The sequence below is a fragment of the Drosophila mojavensis genome, unplaced genomic scaffold (assembly GCF_018153725.1).
Source record: "Drosophila mojavensis isolate 15081-1352.22 unplaced genomic scaffold, ASM1815372v1 contig_81, whole genome shotgun sequence".
NCBI classification, from domain to species: Eukaryota; Metazoa; Arthropoda; class Insecta; order Diptera; family Drosophilidae; genus Drosophila; species Drosophila mojavensis.
The window spans coordinates 3,864,003-3,887,331 of record NW_025318907.1 but is presented as its reverse complement, the minus strand read 5'-3'; the positions used below and the strand labels follow the sequence as shown (position 1 = coordinate 3,887,331).

The 23,329-nt window shown below is 34.7% G+C and overlaps 2 protein-coding genes across 2 annotated transcripts; one reads left to right on the top strand and one right to left on the bottom strand.

Annotated features, from left to right (window-relative positions):
* The first annotated feature begins 5,557 nt into the window (after positions 1-5,557).
* LOC6580680 (uncharacterized protein YBR056W-A) lies at positions 5,558-5,998 on the top strand. Its single transcript, XM_002006456.4, has one exon. It carries the CDS (start codon positions 5,677-5,679, stop codon positions 5,905-5,907), a length of 231 nt encoding a protein of 76 aa, XP_002006492.1. The 5' UTR covers positions 5,558-5,676; the 3' UTR covers positions 5,908-5,998.
* Positions 5,999-19,630: 13,632 nt separating this feature from the next.
* LOC6580678 (ubiquitin-associated domain-containing protein 1) lies at positions 19,631-23,200 on the bottom strand. Its single transcript, XM_002006454.4, has 6 exons — positions 22,693-23,200; positions 22,538-22,549; positions 21,984-22,473; positions 21,585-21,929; positions 21,215-21,518; positions 19,631-20,560 (listed from the first exon to the last, which is right to left on the bottom strand). Exons 1-6 carry the CDS (start codon positions 23,073-23,075, stop codon positions 20,412-20,414), a joined length of 1,683 nt encoding a protein of 560 aa, XP_002006490.2. The 5' UTR covers positions 23,076-23,200; the 3' UTR covers positions 19,631-20,411.
* Positions 23,201-23,329: the final 129 nt, after the last annotated feature.

Sequence of the window (23,329 nt, the reverse complement as noted above, 5' to 3'; positions counted from 1 at the left end):
AAGCTCTATGTTCGAAAATATATACTTGGTAAAAAGTCAATTATTACGCAAAAAATGTTTGTATGCGCTGAAGTTTAAGGAATACAAAATAATTTATTTTTAATTTTTTCTCACGAAATTTGTGTTGTGGAAATATATATTTTTTATTTTAAAAAACTTGTATATTCAGGTTGCATTATGAACACTATATTTTAATATAACATTTATTAATTTTAATATTAAAACATGTTATATATTTCCGATTAGTTTCCCTTTTATTATACCCTGAACCCATTGAAAATGGGAAATCAGGGTATAATGGTTTTGTGAAAAGTATGTAACAGGCAGAAGGAATCATCGCAGACCCCATAAAGTATATATATTCTTGATCAGGACGACGAGCTGAGTCGATATAGCCCTGTCCGTCTGTCCGTCCGTCCGTCCGTCCGTCCCTCCGTCCGTCCGTCCGTCCGTCCGTCCGTCCGTCCGTCCGTCCGTCCGTCCGTCCGTATGAGCAAAAGGATCTCAGAAGATATAAGAGCTAGAGAGCTGAAATTTGGCATGCATACTCGTGTATACCATAGGCAGTACGAGTTTGCTTTATTTTTTCGATAACTCATCCGATAACTTTTTTATCGAGAATAATCGAAAAATCGACTTTGTTTTTTCAGCCTAATTTGAACACTTTTAGACCTAGAGACTTCAAATTTGCGTTGTATATAAAGTTAATGGATACAAAGATTTTGTAATTTACAGATTTTGGATACCACGCCCCATTCGCCTCCAATTTGTAAAAAACGAATTTCAAGTACTAGAGACATGTGCTTTGGAATGTACACACATTTTAGCCATATGATTACGCTCTAAAAGTTTTATTAAGATCATACGTCTACAAAAGAAATTATTCAACAAATAAATTCTCATAATATTGACCACATTGCAGCGCAGCCCCAGCGCAGTCGCTGCTTACTGCGCAGTTAGCAGAGCGCGTGCTTATAAGTGCATGTGTATGTATGTATGAATAAAAGAAGTCCAGAATGATTAGAATATCAGCTTGGAGGGTTCAGGGTATCTCCTAGTCGAGCAGTCTCGACTGGAGCCTTCTTACTTGTTTTTATATTGTCATTTTGTAATATATGTTTATTATTATATATTAAACTGGATATTAAAAAAAAATTAAAATTAAAATAAATAACTATATTGGGGCCACGTACAATGTTTTTTTTTTTTTTTTTTTTTTTTTAATTCTTAATAGTCTTTATGTTATTTATATTATAAAATAAATAAGAAAATAGGAAAAAGAAATTAAATAAATAAATTTACACAAAAAATGTTTGCATTATTTTCTTTCTTATTTATTTTATTTTTTTATAATTTATTTTTAAATTCTTTTTTCATTCATATTCGTTTTTAAATATATTGTAAAAATACTGCTGTTAGTTTAACTTCTTAATTATATAAAATCTCTGGAATATAATTACTTAATTATTTTGGTTATATATTAATTTTAAACTCAAGTTCTCAATCTATAAAAGCACATAATTATAAGCAACAGATACATATATTTAATATATACACACATAATATAAGTTTTTCATTCAAGATCTCTATCTTAGCATTTCTCCTGCTTGTTATTCCGACTTGAGTCTATCTTTAGCTGCTTGAATAATTCCTTTGCTTACTTATAAGCTCCACCGAGCTGCTACTACTGCTGTCAAATTGGCATATAGAGCCGCGAGCATTTAAATGACCGTCTAGTTGGATTTTATTGTCCTGAAGGGGCTTGAAGCTCAGGCTGGAGCGAAAGGTGTGCGCAGGCAACTAATGACCCGGTATTTATATGACAGGCCAAAGTTTATAAATATTTATGGGCCATGTTGTTGTGCTCCCTCTCTCTCTCTCACACTCACTGTTGTTGTTTTTGTTATTGCCGTTGCTGTTGCTGACTTACTTCAGGCTCCAACTCATTTGCTTATTTTAAAATTCCGAGCAGGCGTTGTTTCACTTTTGACACCCAGGTCCCAAATGCTATCCCCAGTTCGAAGTCCTCAGCCCTGTCATCGCACGTTGTTGCCATTGTCACGCACACACGTACTATATTTTTTACGCGCATATCATATTACACACACACACACTCACACACAGATGCACAAAGCACCCCTTTTATACATTTTCGAGGGATTTTTCGGCTGTAGCTCGCCAAGCAAATAGAATCACGTACACTAATTATCATCACCATTGCGCGCTCAAAAATATATTTTTATTAATTTCATTGAGGGCCACAAAGGTAATGCACATACCCTGCCAAACTCCTTCCCCCACAACTAACCCCAATTTTTAATTGAGATCTGGCAAATGGGATATACCTACCCATATGACTATGCGACTCGCCACACCAGCTGCATAAATTGGTTTCTCTATGTGAGGTGGTGCATGTAAATTTGGTACTTCTAGCTAGTTTTATAGTTAGATTAGATAAGATAACATACAATTAGCCATTATATGTTTCACTTTAACACACACATGACATTGAATGCGAATCGTTCGGGTTTTGCGTATTGCGTTATTAAAGATAAAACCAGTTAAGCCAAGGTGCTTTCTATCGACGTTGTGGCTAAATTTCTTAGCTATTGAGCAGCAAACAAAATGCAAAATGTCTTTGAGTACATACATACATTTATACAGCTATAATATGACCAATATTTATATATTTATTTGAATAGTCCAGCAGATAAATGTATTTAATATTCACTTTTTTAAGTACATTTTAAAAAACCAACATTTAAGCTTAAATTTCACAATATTTTTAGAACAAACCTAAAAACGAGTAATTGCCAAATCAGAATGACATTGTTCTTTAAAATAGCTCGGAATTCGATTAAAATATATATTAGACTTTAGTTATTCTTACATTTTAAGATGCAGTCAAAAAAGTTTATATATTGAGATTGTTAGAAAGTATAGACAAATAAAAATTACTTCCCAAAGCTCAAAAATGCTTTCATGCTTTTTATGCTTTTAATCTTAATGTTATTTTTTTATTGTTATTTTTTAATTATATATCAGTTCTTGCCACAAAATGAAACTCAATTACAGCAATACAAATCTGTTCAAAGCAATTTCACTTTCTGATAAAAGTTCCAGCGTTAACTGATAATATTAACCCATTCACACATTTCTAATGACGTTGAGTGAAGTGAATAGACTTAGTTATTGTTTGCTTGACAAATATTTAAAGCAATTAAAATATATATATAACTATATTATGTATATATGTATCATATATTTGATTTTATTCATTGGAACTAGTTCTTTTTGTTATACTTCCGTGCATGTAGACTATTTGAATATTTTTGTTTATAACAAAGTGTTTGCTGCAGATAAGACGACTCACCTGCTCGGGCCAGCGGAGATAATAAGAGCGTGATAGTGTTTTATCTACAGATAAGACTATTTTGCTTTTGCAATACCCACACACACACACACTCACACACCCGCACTCTTGCGTATACTCGTGGAGAACGTTGTCCACAGATTGGCACTGAGTGAATACAATAATAGGGCGATCTGGCATTATACAGTAGTAGGGCACAGTCCGTGTAACGTGCAACAAGTCGCAGCTCGAACAACTTGATCGCAGCTAACTAGTTATTTAATAAAAAAAAATTTAGTATGGATCGCACACGTGTTGAGGTGGTAAATGTGCCCCCACCGGCGGGCCCAACAACGGTTATTGTCCAGCCTCCAAAGCCCCAGGAGAAGGGCTGTTGCTGCTGCCCCTGCTGTCCCTGTTGCTTTAGCTGCGGCGATTGTTGTTGCTGTTGCACGATAATGTAGAGCAACAACAATAACAACAACAACATTTGACAACGACCACAACAATACGAACTTCAAACAAAGGCGCTGCAAATCCTTTAATGCTTAACGTTAAATTAAGTTTCTATGGCTTGTGAAGCACACACACTCACACACACACAAACACACACACACACACAAACACACACTTTTTTCGTGCAATAAAATTTTACGATTTGTTATAAATAATGTTTTCTGTGCGGTACACGGGGCTGTGGTTGAACACTTGGGCAGCACATTGTCTTGCATAAATCTCGAATGTTTTTCTGGCCTGCTCTAATAAAAAGCCAAATTTAATAACACACACACACACCAGCACTCACACAAACCGCAAAAATTTGTAGTTTTATGAGCGGCCTTATGGCAACCCTTTGACATAGCTTACAAATACGTATATATGTATGGGTGTACATAAACTTGCTAGTGGAAAACTTAGTTCGCATTCGCAGTTATTATTTATATATGTTTTTCAATTTGCCAATAAAAGCGAAAATGTGTCAAAAAGTGCCGCCTGCTGCCATTTGATAAAACATTTTATGTGAGTTCTTTGGTAGATCTATGCGTATTGCAACCGCACAGCTAAAAGTTTCTTCAGTTTTCTTCACTTTCTTTCGTTTTTTTTTTTTTTTTTTAGCAGCAGCTTTGACAAGGGTTCGACTGGGTGGGGCGAGTGGTGGCATTGTGGGTTGCTGGTTCACCCATTCACCGTAATTTATGTGTACTTTTTTTCCACTTGCCGTTTATCTATAGCCCAAACCATATTACTCATACGCACTGTTGCACGCGAGGCACCGAACAGTGGTGGAGATAGCCATACATGTTTAAATCATCAATTTATAAAAAATAGATAGATACAATTATGGAAATGTACCTAATTTCAGATTGGCTAAAATCATAGCACGTATACGCACTGTTGCACTTTATTTTCTAGTATGAAAGTAGGTATTCGAGCATAGTTTAACCAAGTATCGTTCATAGTGAATGATTAGCTATGAACTGATTTGATATATTTAATGATTTATTCATTATATATTATATATTTTATTTATAAATTATTGATTTTTAATGCAAAGTCAAAACTGAAGTGTATCAAATATTTATTTATACATTTTTCTTACATATTGAATATAATATATAATAGTTTTGGACGTCTGTTTTCTTCAAAATGGAATTTTAAAATTAATTTAATAATGACTAAATAAGATAAATGGTAATTATAAATTTTGAGCATTCATATTTTTAAAATAAAATTTAATATGTTTTTTTTTATTATTTAACTCTAAATATGCATTTTCAGTTTAATTCATACTGTGTAATGAGTAGATTAAATAATAAAATAATCTAAGAAATAAAATTGACATTAAGTATTAGTTTTTAATAATTTGCATATTTATATACTATTTCTTTTAAGTAACTTAAAAGTGAAATTATTAGAATAAAATCAATAAAAATGGTCATTATTTAAACGCTATCAAAAAACAAGAAATTCAATAAACAGGTACATTTTACAAATCTAAGTCTGAATGTGAATAATTTAATTTAAATTAATGAAAATCATAATGTGTAGTTTCCTTCATTTCTAATCAAATTGCCACACGGTGCCTTATGTCTCTACTTTTCTGACACTTACACAAAACTGTTTTATTATCAGAGCTCATTGATCAAATGCTTGAAGCTTATGATAAAATAAAAAAAATATGTATTCAGTGCGAAAATTGTACCCAAAACAAACTGTCAGCGAAATAGAATTTTAGTTTAAAACGAGTCATTGCGACGCACAAAATAACTTTTATTCAATTAAATTAGTTGCCCACTCGCCGGAGTCAAACGACAAATAAGATCATGTACAACCCGGGCTACCAAGTGGATGTCATCGATCCATTCTATCCACCGCCAGTCGAGGTCATAGAGGTCGTGCCGCAACCAGCCTACACGCAGCCAACCGTAGTTGTCACGCAGCCTCAAACGATCTATGTGGAGGAGAACAATGGACCCACAAGAGAGCAAATGGAATGCTGCCTGCTGCTGGGCGCCTGCTGTGTGGCGGAAGAGGCCGGCTGTGTTATATTATAACGTTCCATTTCTTTATGAAATTTCAAAATTTGTGTAATATGAAGAGTGTTTAAGAATAATGTATGTGAATAAATTATAGTCGAAAAGTGAAGTTTATTTGTTTTTTTAATACTCAATTAAAGTGGTGACTAAAAATCTTAAATAATCTTACTGATCAGTATTAATATAAGTAAGACATACTATTTTTACATATGTTATAAACCAAAGCTATTAACGAATTAATATTTTATATCAGCAGAAAAAAATAAAATCGTGGATTTTTATAATATATGTTACAAAATATATTCGAGAAGTCATAATAATAATAATGATAATGAAAATCAACATATATTTAGGAGTACAAATCAATAATCTCTTGAATATTAAATAAATAGAATTTTCTTCCAAGCATTTCCCCTAAGAATTGATTCCAAGTATTTGCCGCAAGTATTTCCTCTAAGTATTTCCTTTTTTCATTTCCTCTAAAATTGCCTTTAAGTATTTCTTCTAAGTATTTGCTATAAATATTTTTTAAAAGATTTTCCTCTAAGTATTTCCTCTACAAATATTCTCTAAGTATTCCTTCATGGTATTTCCTCTGTGTATTTCCGCTAAGTATTTCCTTTGCCGCTAATGCTTAGCTGAACCATCTCAATTCACTTTACTGACCCCCACTAGGCCTGGGCGACTGAAGAAATGCTGCAGCTGCTGCCCTTTATATAGGCCGACTCCCACTCAAGCACAAAGTCGCTCTCAAATGTTGAGCCTTACGCCAGGTAGAGATCGAGTTTTAAGTGACCAATGGGTAAAGGTCGTTGCAGTCGAGAGTAAAATGACCAATGCACTATAGGAAAAAAACCCGAAATTTTGGCATAAATACAATTTTTTTTTTATCAATTTTTAACCTTTTTTTTTTAGTTTCCAATAATAAATATCTTAACTATGATTATTGATGTTAATTTTTGGAGATGTGGTAATTATTGTAAAATAAAAATACAACTTTTTTTTTTCATATTTTTCTTAATTTTACAGGGTATCAACGGAATGAAAATACACATTTTAATTTTTTTATTATATAATAAGCTGTACACATTTATTTTTATATGAAAATATGTAATGTAAGATATATATAATATATTTAAAAAATTTATGTCTGAAGTACACATGATTTCATTAATGGGTAACAAGGAGGCGGGGAGAAGGCGTGGTCAAATCGTAAAAAAAAAAAATTCGAAATTCTAACTTAGTCTATCTTAGGTGTATGTAAAATTTCAACCTCCTAGCTCTATTTTTAGAATTGATGCCAAAATTTCGGGCTTTTTTCCTATAGTGCAATGGGAACACTCTCTGTTGCTGCGAGCATTCTAGCTTCGTTTTACTCAAATATAAATACGAAATGAACACTGCTGCATCAAAGAGAACTTAAAATTAAGAGAGCTTAAATGATCTTCTGTAGTTATTCTTCATTACTTCCATTTCTTAGGCAGACAGTGTATGGAGGGACAGACTGTGTGAAAAACAGGGAACAGAGAGAAACAGATATACTCACAAAAAGCACAAATATTTAAATCGGATTACTTCATTAAGTTTTTAAGCTTTTTTAGAAGAGTTTTCTACATAAATATTTATATATAATAATGGCAGCCCATCTGCTTTGAATATCGTATTAAATAACCATATTTTAATCGATATATGATTTTTATATTTTATGTACAATATATTTCCTTTAATCAAACATCCATCGCAGTGCATTAGTAAACATTGCCTATGACTAATATTTTATCAACATACTGAAATGTATATATACCTCGTTACGATAACTTCATATGGTTTCATTTTCGTTTGAGCCATATGCCTAATACGCATAATTTGCCAAAAGCAAATACATGTAGACTCCGCTGAGTAACTGACTCCTGACTCCCGCTCCTAGCTCCCTCCAATTAGACAGATGCGCAATTGAAATTTGTGTCAGAGTCTTGTCACTGGCTCTCAGCCGTTACATTTTGCGGCTAGGACATTAAAGCCCAACGCCCTGTGCGCCAAGTTATCAACAATAATTAAAGCCAAGTCGTGTACAGTCTTAGCCAGAGTGCGACATTATGTCCTTGCTTTTTTCCACTCCTGTTTCTGTATCTCGACTTTTTTGTGGCATGGGAGGGGCTGAGGGCTGTGTAAAATGTTATTTGAAAATTTTGTGCGTTGTCTTCGACATGGCCGCAAGTACATGGCGTAGGCAACAAGAAAACGAGAAGCCCAAACCAGGAGCATATCCAGGACAAGTTCAACAGCTTGGCTAACAACGGAAACAGGCCAACAACAACAACAGCAACGACAACAACAACTGGGTGCTATATGCCTTTTTAACTTGATTTAATGAGTGCAGGGAAAAACATCAACAAGAAAAATGAAATAACTGTCATTGAAGACATAAGAAAGGGGGGAGGCAAGCCCAACGTAAAGGGGCGTGGTGCTGCCATTGACGGCTGCTTGTCTTTGAGACAGCCGAAGGAGTGGGAGGCTGTGCTACTTAACTAGGAGCAAACGAGCTGCCAGACACGAAGGGTCTACACGCAGCGAGTGGGCGTGGCACGGCGCAATTATGCAGCAAATTAACGCTTTATATTTATTAAAAAGCTAGCTAACTGGAAAGGGGCGTTTCTCGTTGTTTGTTTGTTGTTTTTTTTTTTTTCAGGGTTGTCTTCATAGTGTCCAAAAATAAAAGTTGCTCGGTCTGAAAGTACATGAATTGTTTGACAGTTGCCCAAGTTATGGCTGAAAGTATGAGTGCCCCAAATCAATTGGGTGGGGCAGAGGCTAATTAAAATCTATTATGATTGAGATTTATGTAAGTGTTATATGGAGAATATATATTGAGTTATAGACATAATGTAACCATAATGTTTCTTGTGCTTTACTTATGTCGGATGTATCAAAAGTTGTAGATATGCATATTTAAGGTAAAGACTAATAAATGTAATAAAATATTATAAATTATGAGGAAATGTACAATAATATAGTATATAATATAACAGCATAGCTTACAAAAACCCGTTGACCGTTTCTCGATGTCCGCAAATAAATGTGTTTTACTGTAAAAGAAAAGTCCAAGAGCAACTGAGAGCAAAACTTCGTTAACGATCGGGCTGAAACTTTGTATTGTGTTTCCGCTTATTGTACGTAAACCTTAACTCAAAACGCTCAATCGAAAACTAAAAAGAAATGAACCGACGATTCTTGCTCAGAGAGTCCGAGAGAGAGAGAGATAGACAGAGCCAAGATTCGGTTGATTTCACGAGTAAACACATTTACAATAGTATTAATAGCAATAAAAAATACTCATAATAGCAAGTAGTAATTAAATTTTATTTATTGATATTAAAGATTTGGTATTTAATTAGTCGCTCTTGACTCTGACCGAAAATTAGTTTTTAAAAATTTAGTTTCTTTCACTTATATTGCCTCACACCTTGCTGGCGTTCGCTTATATTTTCTACTTTGATCTTACCAACTAAGATAAAGGAAAATATCACAATTTTTTTTTTAAGAAATTAAAAATAATAATAATAATCACTTAAATTTACATTAAAATAAGCATTTAAAAAACCTTTTTATAAAATTAATATTAATACTAATAATAATACAAATAATTAGATTCAATACCTTTTACGTTAATATAAAATAATAAGTTTATATAAAATAACAATCATCATAGATAATATACATTTTGCTTAAACAATTCTCATTAATGTTAACTACATTTCAATTAGTTTGACTTTCCATTTGACTTGAATTTCACTTTAATAACCTATTAAGATGCATTACCTACTTATCCTCTACGAAAATCAATTAATTTGTGCCCGACATCTTCTCGAGCTCAATATTATATAATTTTGCTACAGACGCAATTTCTCTAGCGCATACATTTGGGTCAGTCCAGCAGCAGCCCTCAAATCCGTAAAGGAAATGGCAAAATATATATAAGAAAACATCTAATCATGCGCTACAAGTTGAAACTAATGCATAATTCGTGTTCTCTCCTTAACAAAGGCATGTCAATGGATAGCGCCAAGAAGTCAGCTAGAAATGCTACCCCTGCTAAATAGAAGACGCTTAGGGGTGGCTATAATACTGATGCTAGAGCAGAGTTGCGACTCATGGCTGGGCCATTGAGCTTGTTGCATTTCCTGCAAGTAATTTCGTTATGAGTTTTTACTGTAAGGGCTGTAATCCTTATAAATGAAGCAGCAAATTTGACGCCAATGCAGCAACATTAACAACAACAACAACAACAGCAGCAACTGTAGCAGCAGCATCATCAGGGACTGTATTGTAGTTTATATAGTTATATTCAGGGACTTAATGCATTTGTCTAGAATGCTAGGGGGGGACACAGAATTGGGGGTGGTTAACACACGTTAATATCCTATGTCCTTGTACGGGGCTTCTCTGATACATTCGCTCATTTGTCAGGCTTTGGAAACCCCAACGAATATTGCAATTGTATTTGTTGGTTTTTCGTGCAATGATGATTTATTTGCCACGCACGTGAAAGATTTGTACATCATCGCATTCATGGCTGGGCGGTTTGTTTGGCTCGAGGCTCATTAACTTTTGCTTAGTCCAGACTCATTAAAAATAAATCCGTCATGGCAGGCGATTTTAATAAGGCCATGTTAAGGCTATCAATGTCCAAGTAGTTGGCCCGAGAGCGCAGCTTGTTAACGTCAGCTAAGAGTCTAAAAGCCGTTTTGCCGCTCCAAAAGGGTGGGCTAATCGTCTTGGGAGGATATATATATATATATATATATACATATACATATATAGTGAATAGCACTTTAGTAATTAAAAAGTGATTTACGTAGAGATTTGCTCAAATAGAAATTTAGTTTTGATTTAAAAACAATTTAAGCTGCATTTTATAGCATATTTTCTGGAGCGAAATGGCAAAAGAGATAATTATATTTAATCGAGGCAATTAAAAAGAGTTTGTATGTAGACTAAAATGTATGAATGAATAGAATAATATATTATCATTAAAAGATTTTAAATAAAATATATATAAAAATGCTATGAATTCTTAAATTATTAATTACAAATATATGAATTAAAATATATAAATATTTACTTAGTTTGCTGCATTTTTTATTTATTTATTTTTCTATTTTTTTATTTATTTTAATTTATTTTTATTTTTGCTTTTAATGCACACCAAAAAATACATTTTCATTCTTTAATCAAATAAATAATTTTTCAAAATAATACGTTTTAATAATTTTCTGCCAATAAAATGTATCTATAAATTTTTCTATGATATAAATATATGTACAATATATATGTATATGTACGATCCCTGAAAGGTTAACACATCCTTAATTTTATTTTTAATATAAGTTCAGTGTAAATAAAATCTAATTAATTATAGAACTTCAATCTATAATAATCATTTCAAATAACTATTTGATTATATTGAAGTTCTATAATTAATTTTATTTTAGTTATTATATGTTTTCAGTAAGATTTAGAAAATCACATCATATCCATCATATATTTTATTTACCTATTTTTTGTTGGTGCGAATTCACACTTTTAGTCATGAGGAGCAAACACTTTTTGAAAAGCTTGAATGTCACCATTAAAACGCTCAACCCAGTTACATTTAGGATTCTCTTTGTGGCCTACCTTTGTCCACCTTTGCCTGCCTGCCAACCTACAGTGCTCTCTCGCTAAGTGCCGTTCGACGAGGCCTCGGCAGCTGCGTTTGCCTTTTGTTTTAACGTCAAGTGCAAAATGTGCAATGCATAAGACAAAGCAACCGCACAACAGTTAGACCTACGCCTCACCCCTCACCACTTACCTTTCCACTGCTTTTGTGTCAGTTGCAACAACAGCAACAACTTTTGTGTGACACATTTGGCAATGCGTTTTTAAACTGCAAAATACAAAAACGAAATGTGGCAGCCACACAAAAAAACAAGTGAAAAAAGAAATTCAACAACAACAGCTATGAACAAAGTCAGTTGCAAGTAGGGGAAAAAGTTTTTAGCATTTTTTCGCTTTTGCCTCGGCACTGAATTGCACTTAAAGTCAGCGCCAGTTAAAAACTTTGAAGCCAACGACTATAAGGAAACCGAGAAGAAGTAGAAAAAATATAAAAGCTATAGGGAAAAACTAAAAGAAAAAGAAGAAATAAATACCAGAACATTGAATCGATGCAGCTATAAATACCCTAAAAATAAATTTGAAAAAAAAAAAAAAAAAACAGAAGTTACGAAGCACCCATAAATCATAAGCGAATCTTTAAGAAATAAGATCTAAAAAATATGGACATAATAATAAATATAATAAAATGATTAAGAAAAATAATTTAAATTTTATTTAAAAGAATATAAAGGGACTTATTAATAGTTAAAAAAAAAATAATAAAAATTTAAAACGTTATATGTATTTAATTAATATAGATTTAGAACAACAAAGATTTAGAACAATACAGATGATATAATATTTTTTTGTGGCTAAGGTAGGTAAAAGTGCTTTATTTAGTATCACTCAGCTCAGTCCTTAATCTATAAGGTGGCCTACTTGTACAATTAATGCTCTAATATGATCAATAAATAATAAGATCTTATCGATGACGCCTATTTCTGTAATTAATAGTAATCAGTTAACTACTATAAAAATACTTATCAAATCGTCAGATTTATAATATGGGATAACATTTATCGAGCTATATCAAAATCTCTAGCCTGACACAACCAAAAAACATACCCTTTCCTAGTGTGTATTTGCGAGAAATAAAGGAGGAATAAAAAAAAAACGAAAATAGAGAGAACCGCATTGCATAGAGTGGCAGAGAAACAATTGAAAACTTTATTGCTTTTGGCTTTTTCACTTTTGTTCGCAAGTATGTTGCACACGAGGCGCGTTGACAAAACGACAACGAAAACCCGAAGGCGAACAAAAAGCTGGCGAAAAGCAGGCAAGAAGAAAGTTTTACACTTTTATTAATTTTTAGAGCTCAGCGGGAGGGACCACATGCACATACAAACATACATACATATGGACCCATGCATAAGTATGGAAGAGATGGCCAAAAGGACAAGGACTCCTTGACTACAACGACAACAGCAGCAGCAACAACAAGGGCAACAACTCTCGGCAGCTGTGTGGTCAGCTGGTCAACTGAGGGGCTGCCCACTAATTGGGCTTGTGAAAATATTTGCTACGCTTATGAAAACAGTTGGCCGCATGCCACATGACCCTTGACTAAAATGACACACCAAAACGACACACACACACACACGCATATATACAAAGAATCAGAGTAAGAGAAACATATACATAATTATAGGGCATGTTTATGGGTACGCAAATTCATGAATTAGTTGTTTAAAATTTGTATTAATATTATTAACTCAAGGCTACATTATGATTTAAAATATATTTTAAGTTACAATTATAAATAATAATAATATATATGTATATTAAAAGTGAACATACATATGTACGATATGTAGATACAAAATAAATGTGATGAACGCCTACAAACAAATTCAAAGTATCAATCTCGCCAACAGACTGAGACGGCTCTCACACAAATACAAATGTAATGTAAACTCTCTTTGCGATTTTACTCTCCTGCTCACACTTATTCCCGTGACAATGTTGACAGACGCCTCATGCTAACACAAGTGCAATATATACTCTCTTCACAATATCCAACACACTAAGCTCAATGTCAGCGTCTTGCTCTTGCGCTCTCTGTCGAATGAGCAGTCTTAGCCTTGGGTGCTCAAGTACACTTATTATCCACACGATCCACAGACACTGCTCTTGGTGTCCGCGCTCTCTATCGGTGAAATGAACACCTAAGTAGATGAGCGCACATGTGTTGAATATTCTTCATATGCTCAGTAGATCAGAGCAAGACAAAAGTAAGACAATCTAAAACATGAGCTTTCTTTCTCTCTTTCATGGTGAAGTGCATAAAAGGTGTAAGAATGTGGAATATAATCCACAGCACACACAGAGCAACTCGCTTCAAGTTTCTAAGTTCACTCAGTTCATAAAGTGTCGCCGTGTAAACGCAACTTTAACTGTATGCCAGCTGACCATACGCAGGCATTCAAACAACGCACACACTAACTCAGCAGTCGACCCAGTCACATTCGCCATCATAAACACACGCCAGGGCTAACCACAGTAGCCGCCTGCTACACTTGCTCCCCCTCTTCATCAAACAGCTGCCCAACCAGTTGGTTCGGTCCAACCGCCTTGACTATGCCCCACCAATTTTTGTCAACTGAACTAATTAATTAATTGTGGGGCGGCCACCGTAGCCGTCGTCTGAGCCGCCCACACGATAGCAAATGGTCAAGCGTAGCACAGAGCCCTCACCCCCGCTCGGCTCCACTCCCCGTCCATGTGCCTTTTAGCCACCCACTTGCTAACTGACCAGCAACTAATTTTTATATTTATGAGGCCGGGACATTGGCCTACTGCGTCATAAACTGTAGAGTTTGCCTAGCCACAGGGTAGTTGACTTTGTATATGTATATGTGTGTGGATATGTGTGCTTGTGTGCATGTGCGTGTGCTTGGTCCAGCAGAACATTCGATCCTTGTCGCAGACTCCAAATTTTTAGTATCTTTGTGTGATTTCATGCGTTTAAGCTGAAATTCTTTTTTTTTATGTTTGCCATTGCAGACAAGCACATTAGGGCGTCTGTATAGAGGCGGGGGTGGTGTGGTAAGTTGTAGTGTGGGCGTGGCCGCTACTTAATTTTCATGTCGCGTTGCAAGTTTCGTACAAGTATTTATGGCATATAAATGAAATGCGCCCCAAGTTCAGATTTGACAACATGTTTCGCAATGTTTCCTAATGAAGGAGTTCGATTTGGTTTTAAATGGTTAATTGTCTGGGGCTTTGCTTAAGGGGTAGCAAATGGGAAAAAGGACGAATGGTAGAGTCCAATAAGAAACCATTTCAAGTGGAAGAATATTCAAGGAATCGTTTAGTGGGAGAGCTTGGGGAAAGACTTTAAGTAATGAACATTTTCATATAAACTTAACTGAGAAATTAAATTGGTTGAAAACGCTAATTTATTAGTATTTTCAAAATTGTAAAATTCAGAAAATATCAAGTTTTAAATTATTTGCTTTTTTTTTCATATACAATTTCTAAGAATGTTTTACCATAATATAATTAAAAATATTTTTTATTCAATTGTAAAAATACTATTGTATTTTATAGAAATATAAATTTTAGTTAAAAAATAAAATAAAATAAAAACTACTGCAACTAAAATGTTTATTAAATACAATTTTGTAAATTTACAAGTTATTTAATTATATTTAATGCAAATTAAATGTACTCTAAAAAAACTCAATTAAAGTAACTGTAAATCAAATCCCAAAACAATTGTCGATTGATATTATAGGTTGAGTGACAACAATGTAAATTGTTGAACAATCAGGAAACATCATCTGACTAATTGACTTCAATTTTGATTAAATCAATTGAAAATCATGTTTAAATTATACATAAATCACAAAGCCCTTGGAGAAATATTTAGCCCGTTGTAGAATTTAATGCATTCATTTGGCCAAATGTCATTTAGCTCAAACCCCTAGATAATGTGCTCGAGGAAGATGTGAGCAGAACGCACGTCTCGTATATTTATATACCCTGTACTTGAGAAGGCTTTGAATAGGGTATATTTGAATGTCAATTTTATTTGAATATTTATTAAAATTATATATATATGTATATATTAAAAAATATTTATTTTCTGTAATTGAAGAAGTGAAATGTTGTACATATTTTATTTATTTTATTTGACCTCACTGAACTCTGATTCTATAGCTACTAGCTTGACAGAACTTGGTACGTGGGTTCGATCAAGGAATAGTTAGCTGATTACAAAAGTTTGAAGCTCTACCTATGTACATATATGCATGGTATATAACATCCTATATCATTCAATTATAAGTCCCGTCTATTGTTCATGACATCTGTTTTAGAGTCATTCCCCTCTCTGAGTTATATACATTTTTAATCAATATATAATTTTGAATTCTGACATGTTAAAATTGTAGCTCATGGAATTATCCTTATTGAACTCAGAAAATATAAGACCTAGATCTTAAAATTTGACATATAAAATCTACTCGAGTTTCCATAGAAAATTCTGTGATTTTTGACTCCAAATTCTCAGTTCGCCTACTATATCTTTAATAAGAGTTATAATATAAACCTTAGTCTTTTTACACCATATCTTCGAGTCGTGTAATGCCCATTCTTCTGTCGATTTTAATATTTTATTTTATATGATATCCGATGCGACAACAATTTTAATGCATATTTAATGCAATTTTTAAGAGCCAACGCATTATATGGAGTTATTTGGGCTTTTACGGCAAATATAAACATAGAAAACAGAATGAAAATTCGCATGCGACAAGAATTTCAAATGAAACCCGAACAACATCAACGCGACAGCAACAACAGAAACAATTTTCATACAAATTGCCAAAATTTTTGCGAAAAACCAAATTGTTTCAGCGTATTGTTTTGATGAGCTTTCCTTTCCTTTACCTTTTTTTTTTCTTTTTTCGCTACTTGTATATATATATTTTGGTTTTCGGTTTTTGGTTTTTGGTTTCAGTCGATAATAAAGTTCCATAAATTGTGCGGCGCCTGCAAATATGCAACGGAAATTGCGAAAGCCACACGACAACAATATCAAGTAAAAGCAACCCCCACGCAGGTCCTCCCGCACTCTCCTGATGTCCTGATGTCTTTTTATAGGCTGCCTGGGGAGTGCTTGGGCGTGTGTCGCTTATCCTGCGGCTAAGCTGCCAGCTTGACATTGTGTGGGGTACTGTAGGGCGGTGGGCTAGTGGGGCGTGGTCTACTCGCTTGTCAATGCATTTCGTCTTTTTGATAATATCAAAAACTCATTTGCCTGGGCCACTCGCCCGGGTATATCACTCCGATTTAGTAGTTAGTTGGCTGATGCTGCTGCTGCTGCTGCCAGCAGATGATTTATTATCGTACCCCCTCCACTCGGCCACGCCTCGCCCGCCGTGCGTCATCAATTTTTGCATAAACAAGACGCAAAGGACCATTAGGCGAGCGCTGCAGCTGCAGCTGCCACAAGCTGTTGCAGCCGCAAATTGGAGCAAATAAAAAGCATTTTAAATGAATTCAACTTTGCTCATTTCCTAAACAATTTAACAATATGACAATTTAACAATTATGTGCGCAAAATATTAATTAAAAGCCACTCGTAAAAGCCAAAAGTATCTGCAACTGCATCTGCATGCAGTCGAGTATCTGCGTATCTCACGGATGCGTGACCACCAAATAAACGCGCTTAACATAAATCTACCGAAAACCATAAGCAGAAAATAAAAATAAAAACAAAACAAAAACAACAACAACAAAAATTACATTTAGTTGTTTTAGTTGCAGTTGAATGGAAAAATGTGCGGTCGCTCGGAAAATTAATTGTAATGCATTTAAAGTGCAATTGTTAAATTATTCGCTTTTTAGCCACGACAAACAACAGCAACAACAACAACGATAAAAAGAACTCCATAAAATTTAACAAATTGCAAAACATTTTCCACACATAACATATGTGCACAGAGCATTAAAAAACGCAATGAAGGACTTTGAGCAGGGGGCGTGGCGAGTGCGTGAAACATTAGTCAACAAGTTGAAAGAGTCAAGTAGGAGCTAGCCGGAAACTAGATACACTTACAGCTTGGCGGAAGTTTGGGGGTTTAGAATTGTACAATAAAGTAGTTATCTATAAGGAAATGTTTCACTTATAAAGAGAAGAGAAAGGATAAGCGTAGAGTGCTATGGAAAGTAAGAAAGAAGAGTACGGAGGCGAGTCGGAAACTCGCTATATACTTTCATGAAATGAAATGTCATATATAATACAAAACATGGGATCTATAAAGAAATATTCCAATATAATTAATATACATTATATAAATAATAAAAATTCCTCAAAGAGAAGCCAGAGAACGAATGTCAATATACTTAAGTTTGCATATAATTATAGACCACCTTTAGAAGTCGGTAAATATGAGTCTGATCACTATCCAAATAACAGTGATCTTAAAGAGAACTTAAAGAGAATCGGACTTTCAACAAGTTCGCTCACGATCAGAGAAGATCCTTTTCTCTTTTCCCACTCTGATTTTCACCGAACGTTTGGTTAAATAATGGTAAAATAATATATGATAATTTAATAATTTAATATATGATAATTGAATGATAATATTGACATTTCCTGCATTACTGCAGAATTATTTATTAACTCCATATTCGTCGTAGATGGGGTATAAACATATTTATTTATATTATATAATTCTGCAAATAAACATATAAAAATCGGGTTTCAAAACATGAACCCAAAATGTTTTCTAATAACAATCAGCTAAGCAGTTGAGGCTTCCGGCTATTTCTTATTTCCCCACAATACCCTATTAAATCAGCATTAAAACGAAAAACCTCACAAAAGACAAAAATATAATGCAAATATAAAGCTATTCAAATAAAAATTACATGCTAATATTTCAGAAACAGAAATACCATTTAATAAATATTAATTAAAAGCTATCAACCATATTTGGAAACATTTGCCCCGATAGAGAAATTGGGAGGTGCGTGTGATAGCTAGATAGGAGGGTTTCCACATTGAGGTTTTGTTTTATCAATAAATCAAATGGGATTGTTAACAGTTTGGAATGATTCATTTGATATGAATTTGATAACTCTAGAGATTACATATGACTCACATAGTACAAACGCCCACTTGATTAGACAAAAGTTTTTATGTAGGCCAACGTGGCGTATGAGTAATTGCTTTTTGCTGTTAAATATAACACGAGGTACAAAGTATTGAGAGGGCATTATGAACACGTTTTACGCTTCTAATCTCTAGCAATGATAATCACTTTGAAGGTATTTCTGCGAGGGTGGTGCTTAAGAGTTTTATTTATATATTAATATAAAAGAAAAGAAATGGAAATATAAAACGAAATTTAATCTAATTTAACTAAATATAAAATAATCTTAAGTATTACTTACTAGTTAAATTTATGTTGAATAGATAACATATACATGCCAGAGGTTGTGCTGTTAACATTATTTGAAATGCTTCGAGGGCTGAAAGAAATTATATTTATGAATTATTTAAATGAAATCTTATTTAAATTAAAAAATTTGCAAACAATTTTCAACAGGCCTCTTATATAAATAATATGGATTTTGTTGATATAATATAAAATATAACTGTATATAGAGAGGATCGCCAAAAATTAATAGTTAGTTCTTGGATAATTCCAAATGTTTTAGAATAGTAACATTCATAGTATACAGATATTTGATGATTTTTAGAAAATGGGCAAAGAATCTGTATATATAATCTAAAGGTCCAACGCAGAGGTGAAAGACGACTAAAATCTTATCAAAATCTGCATTTTAAAATCGGGTATATGAATAAACGAAATTCAATATTCGCGATATGTTTTGTATAGACCTCGTATACAAAGCACGGTTGGAATTTCTCTTTAAAACATTCTTCATATTTGCACCTTCACAGAGATCGTAATATCATTATGAATATCTATAAATAAATATATACCAATTAATTAGTCTTTTCTATATCTTTTCATATCATTTGCTTACAGATTTTTTTATATTATCTTTCTTAATTAATGAAAATCAATTTTAATTTTACAAAAACTAATTATTTTTATTACTTATAAATAATAGAGATACAATATTTGTTGTACAAAATAATACTTAATGCGCTCTCCATTAGCATTTGTTAATTTTCACTCTTTAGTTTGACAAATTTTACAACTAAAATTTTCTTTTACGATAATAGGATTAAAATAGTTGTGGGACAAGTTTTGTGCGAGTTTCACAATACATTCGAGATAAATGACGAGAGATTAGAAAACATGGCATGACTAGATGATAAATGATATATTATATATATAATATGTATATTTTATAGACTAATGCATTTCGTACTGATCGGTAAGCGTTTGTCGATTGCAGCCAATGTGCTCTGTGTAGGCGAAGCATTTTGCATTTTTGGCTTGGTGCAATTTATTTTATTTTATTTTTTTTTTTAATTTACTTTTTGCTTTAATTTTTTTTTTTAATTATTTTTTTTTTTTTTGCTTTTGTTTTTTTTTTTTTTGCTACAAAAATACTCTTTATACAATACTTGAGGCTTCAATGCGCTTAACTGTAAAATATGTACTGCTCGTAGCTATATAAGTAGTATATATACATATATGTATGTATATATAGATGAGTGTATGTATGTATGTGTGTGTGTGTGTGTGTGTGTGTATGTGCGTGTGTGTTTTGGTGTCTGTGTTTGCTTGTCTCTCTCTCTCTATAGGTAATTGTATATATTGTATATGTATATATGCATGTATAAATAGAATTTGGTTAATCTCAATAATTAGGCCACTATTAAAAAGCATTCGACTTCACCAGCGATTGACGTAGAACTGATTGATGCCCATCACATGCTTCTCCTCGTGATACTTTTGCAGGATATGTGTGATAACGGAGGTGGTGTCATTGTCGCCGCGCCACACGCGTATCGCATTCTCGTTCTCCAATATGGCCAAAAAGGCTAAATGAAAGAAAGCATAATATTAGAAAATAATTTATATATGGAATATAACTTATCCCAATAAGAGACTTACTGAGGGAAAAGTAAAGGTAACTAATTTTAATTTATAAAATTAATTACTGTCTACATATATATATATATATATATATATAGTATATAGATAGTAAAAGAATCTCAGTATCCGACTACAATATACCAGGTGAAATTCAAATGTTTCATACTCATTCAGAGTATACATTATAAAGGTTTGGATTGACTTTAAGCTGATTCTCATCTTTATATCTCTTTAAATAAATATAATATATCTGGAAATTTACTATGCTAGTTATACTATGAATGTATATGGTATGGGACAAAAGGAATCACCGAGTATTCTTTTGATTTTTCCTATACGATCGATTTTTACAATAATAACCAAATGTTCTCTAAACACATGGCTCATGTGTGTATGTTTATGTGAACGTCAGAAACGTTGCGCTATTGCTCAGTTACTGATTCTCATCGTGCGAACGTCAATCGTGTCTCTCCCTAAACGATGTTCGATAAACGAATAGGTCAACTCAAGGCGCTCAACAGAAAACAAAAACAAACGGATCCAAAGGCTCTTGAGCGCGAGAGAGAATGAATATGCATTTATCGTTAATACACACTTACCCAAAAAGGTTTTCGGATTGCTCAGCGTCAATTGCACTTGCGGCATTTCCAATATTACTTTAAGTATTGGGGAATCGGGGGCGAGACCCTCGCGCAGCTCAATGACACTGCCCGAGCGATTTTCGCACAGCCAGTCACAGGCGGAGGCCTTGTTATTGCCCGTCTTCCTGAGCGCGGCAAGCACGGCATCCTCTTCAAAGCCCATTTCCGTCAAGGACTCGACAATCTCGTCATTTGGCGGCGTATCGCGATGGCTGTAGATGCGCACAATTTGCAAAAGAGCAGCCGTGTTCTCAATGGTCTCCTAAACGACAGAGAGAGAGGTAGGAATTAGTCTCTATATCATTTAATATATAGTCTAGAGCGCTACATTATCGGTAACTATGGTTGAGGGCGATATGGAGGAGACACTTTGATGCATATTCATGGGCGTCGATACGGAGCCTGAGCCGCCCTCCTCCTCCCTTTGATTCTGTATGAGCCACTCCAAGGTAGTTGAATATACGCCATTATTGGAACGCAAAGCCTGGGCGGAAATCTCTCGGGTGAAGCCCATGTCAACGAGGCACTGCAGCGTATCCGCCTGATGATTGCGACGATTGACCAAGCGCTGCTTCAGCATGCTAATCAAACGTGGTGCAAACGGCCCAGCTCCGATAATGGCAGCCGAAGCCTGAGCGAGCGAGATGAGCACCTTGCGCACATCGTATTGGATCTACAAAGAGACTACGTTTAAGGATTCTTATACAAGCTATTGCTGTCCACTCACATTCGACTGCTGAAAGATCTCATTGATGTCGATGATAGGCAGCGAGTTGGTGTTGGCGTGCACAAAGCGCGTTGCACTCTCCAGCAACGCATCGTTTGGTCCAGGCACCTCGCGAGTGCGCGTCACAGTCTGTGGCAGGGTGTTTCGCCTGGGTGACAGGATGAAGGTCTCATTGTCGCGCACATGCAGCTGAGCAAGTGTCTGCGCCTCGTTGAGTTCCCCGCCACAGTATTCCGCCTTGAAGAGGCGATAGCGTGGACTCAGGTGACGCACATCGGGCGCAAATAGCTGTATCGACTCTGGATCATCGCTCAGCTCCAAGATGACTTCACTCTTGAGATCGTTCAGGCGCTTGTTGATGTCCGTTTTGAAGATAAGGACACGGGAACTAGGACAGATAACACGCACGGTTATGGTTGCGCCAGCCTTGCCCACATCCGGATCATCAACAACCGAGGTTGAGGCTGACGCTAGCCTGGCATGGTTTTTCCTATCAACAGAAAAAACAATAGTGTAAGTAGTCGATCGACTTTAGTGTACTGCCTCGCACTTACCTAAGAAACAAACTGCGCAATTTTTGCATAGTTTGTTTTGTGGTGTTATTGTTTAGTGTTTGTGGGTTCCAACAGAGAATTTGGATGAAACAAAATAAAAAAAAAAAGACAAAATTATTATTTCACAGTGATTGTTTATTTGATTGGCAACTTACGCATTCGCCTGCTGTTCCGCATGCCTGGCCTTCTGTTCCTGCTGCAGCTGCAGCTCCAATTGAATGCGCCGCCTGCGTGCCGGCGACGGAGTGCGCAGAACGCAAATGCCGCCGCCGACTGCGACGCCAACGTCAGCGACATCCGTTTGCGTTTCCATCTCCGTCGTCTGCACCTGGCTGCCGCTGCGCAGGCTAAGACTGCTGCCTGCGTCGCTGCCGCTGGCACTGCCATTGGCACTGCCGCTGACTCTGCTGCTGGTGACAGTTCGTCGACTTGAATCGGAATTTGTTTCGGTTTCGTTTGTTGCGTTGCTGCGCTGCTTGTTGCGTGCTAACCATTTGGCGCGCTTCTCGTTGAACTTTTCGCGCATCCAGGGTATCATATTGTGGCTGCCATCAAGTCTGTTTGAAATGCTTTTACATTACATGTTGTTTCAGTATTTCTGTAGTGTTATTTTTTCCAATTCACTCAAAATACAAATAAACTGCACAGCTGTTTTTCGGCGTTGCCACACCGTTAGACTCGCTGTGGACTACATTCAAATGGGAATATGGCCATTCATACGTTCCACATTACAATAATGTGCAGAAACCATAACTATAGACACAAATACTGATTTTCTTAATTTAATAATTG

Coding starts and splice junctions, on each gene's coding strand:
- LOC6580678 (XM_002006454.4), bottom strand. CDS start 23,075: ATGATACCCTGGATGCGCGAAAAGTTCAACGAGAAGCGCGCCAAATGG. Junction 21,930..21,983: donor AGATCTTTCAGCAGTCGAAT/GTGAGTGGACAG, acceptor GTCTCTTTGTAG/ATCCAATACGATGTGCGCAA. Junction 21,519..21,584: donor CAACCATAGTTACCGATAAT/GTAGCGCTCTAG, acceptor TCTGTCGTTTAG/GAGACCATTGAGAACACGGC.
- LOC6580680 (XM_002006456.4), top strand. CDS start 5,677: ATGTACAACCCGGGCTACCAAGTGGATGTCATCGATCCATTCTATCCA.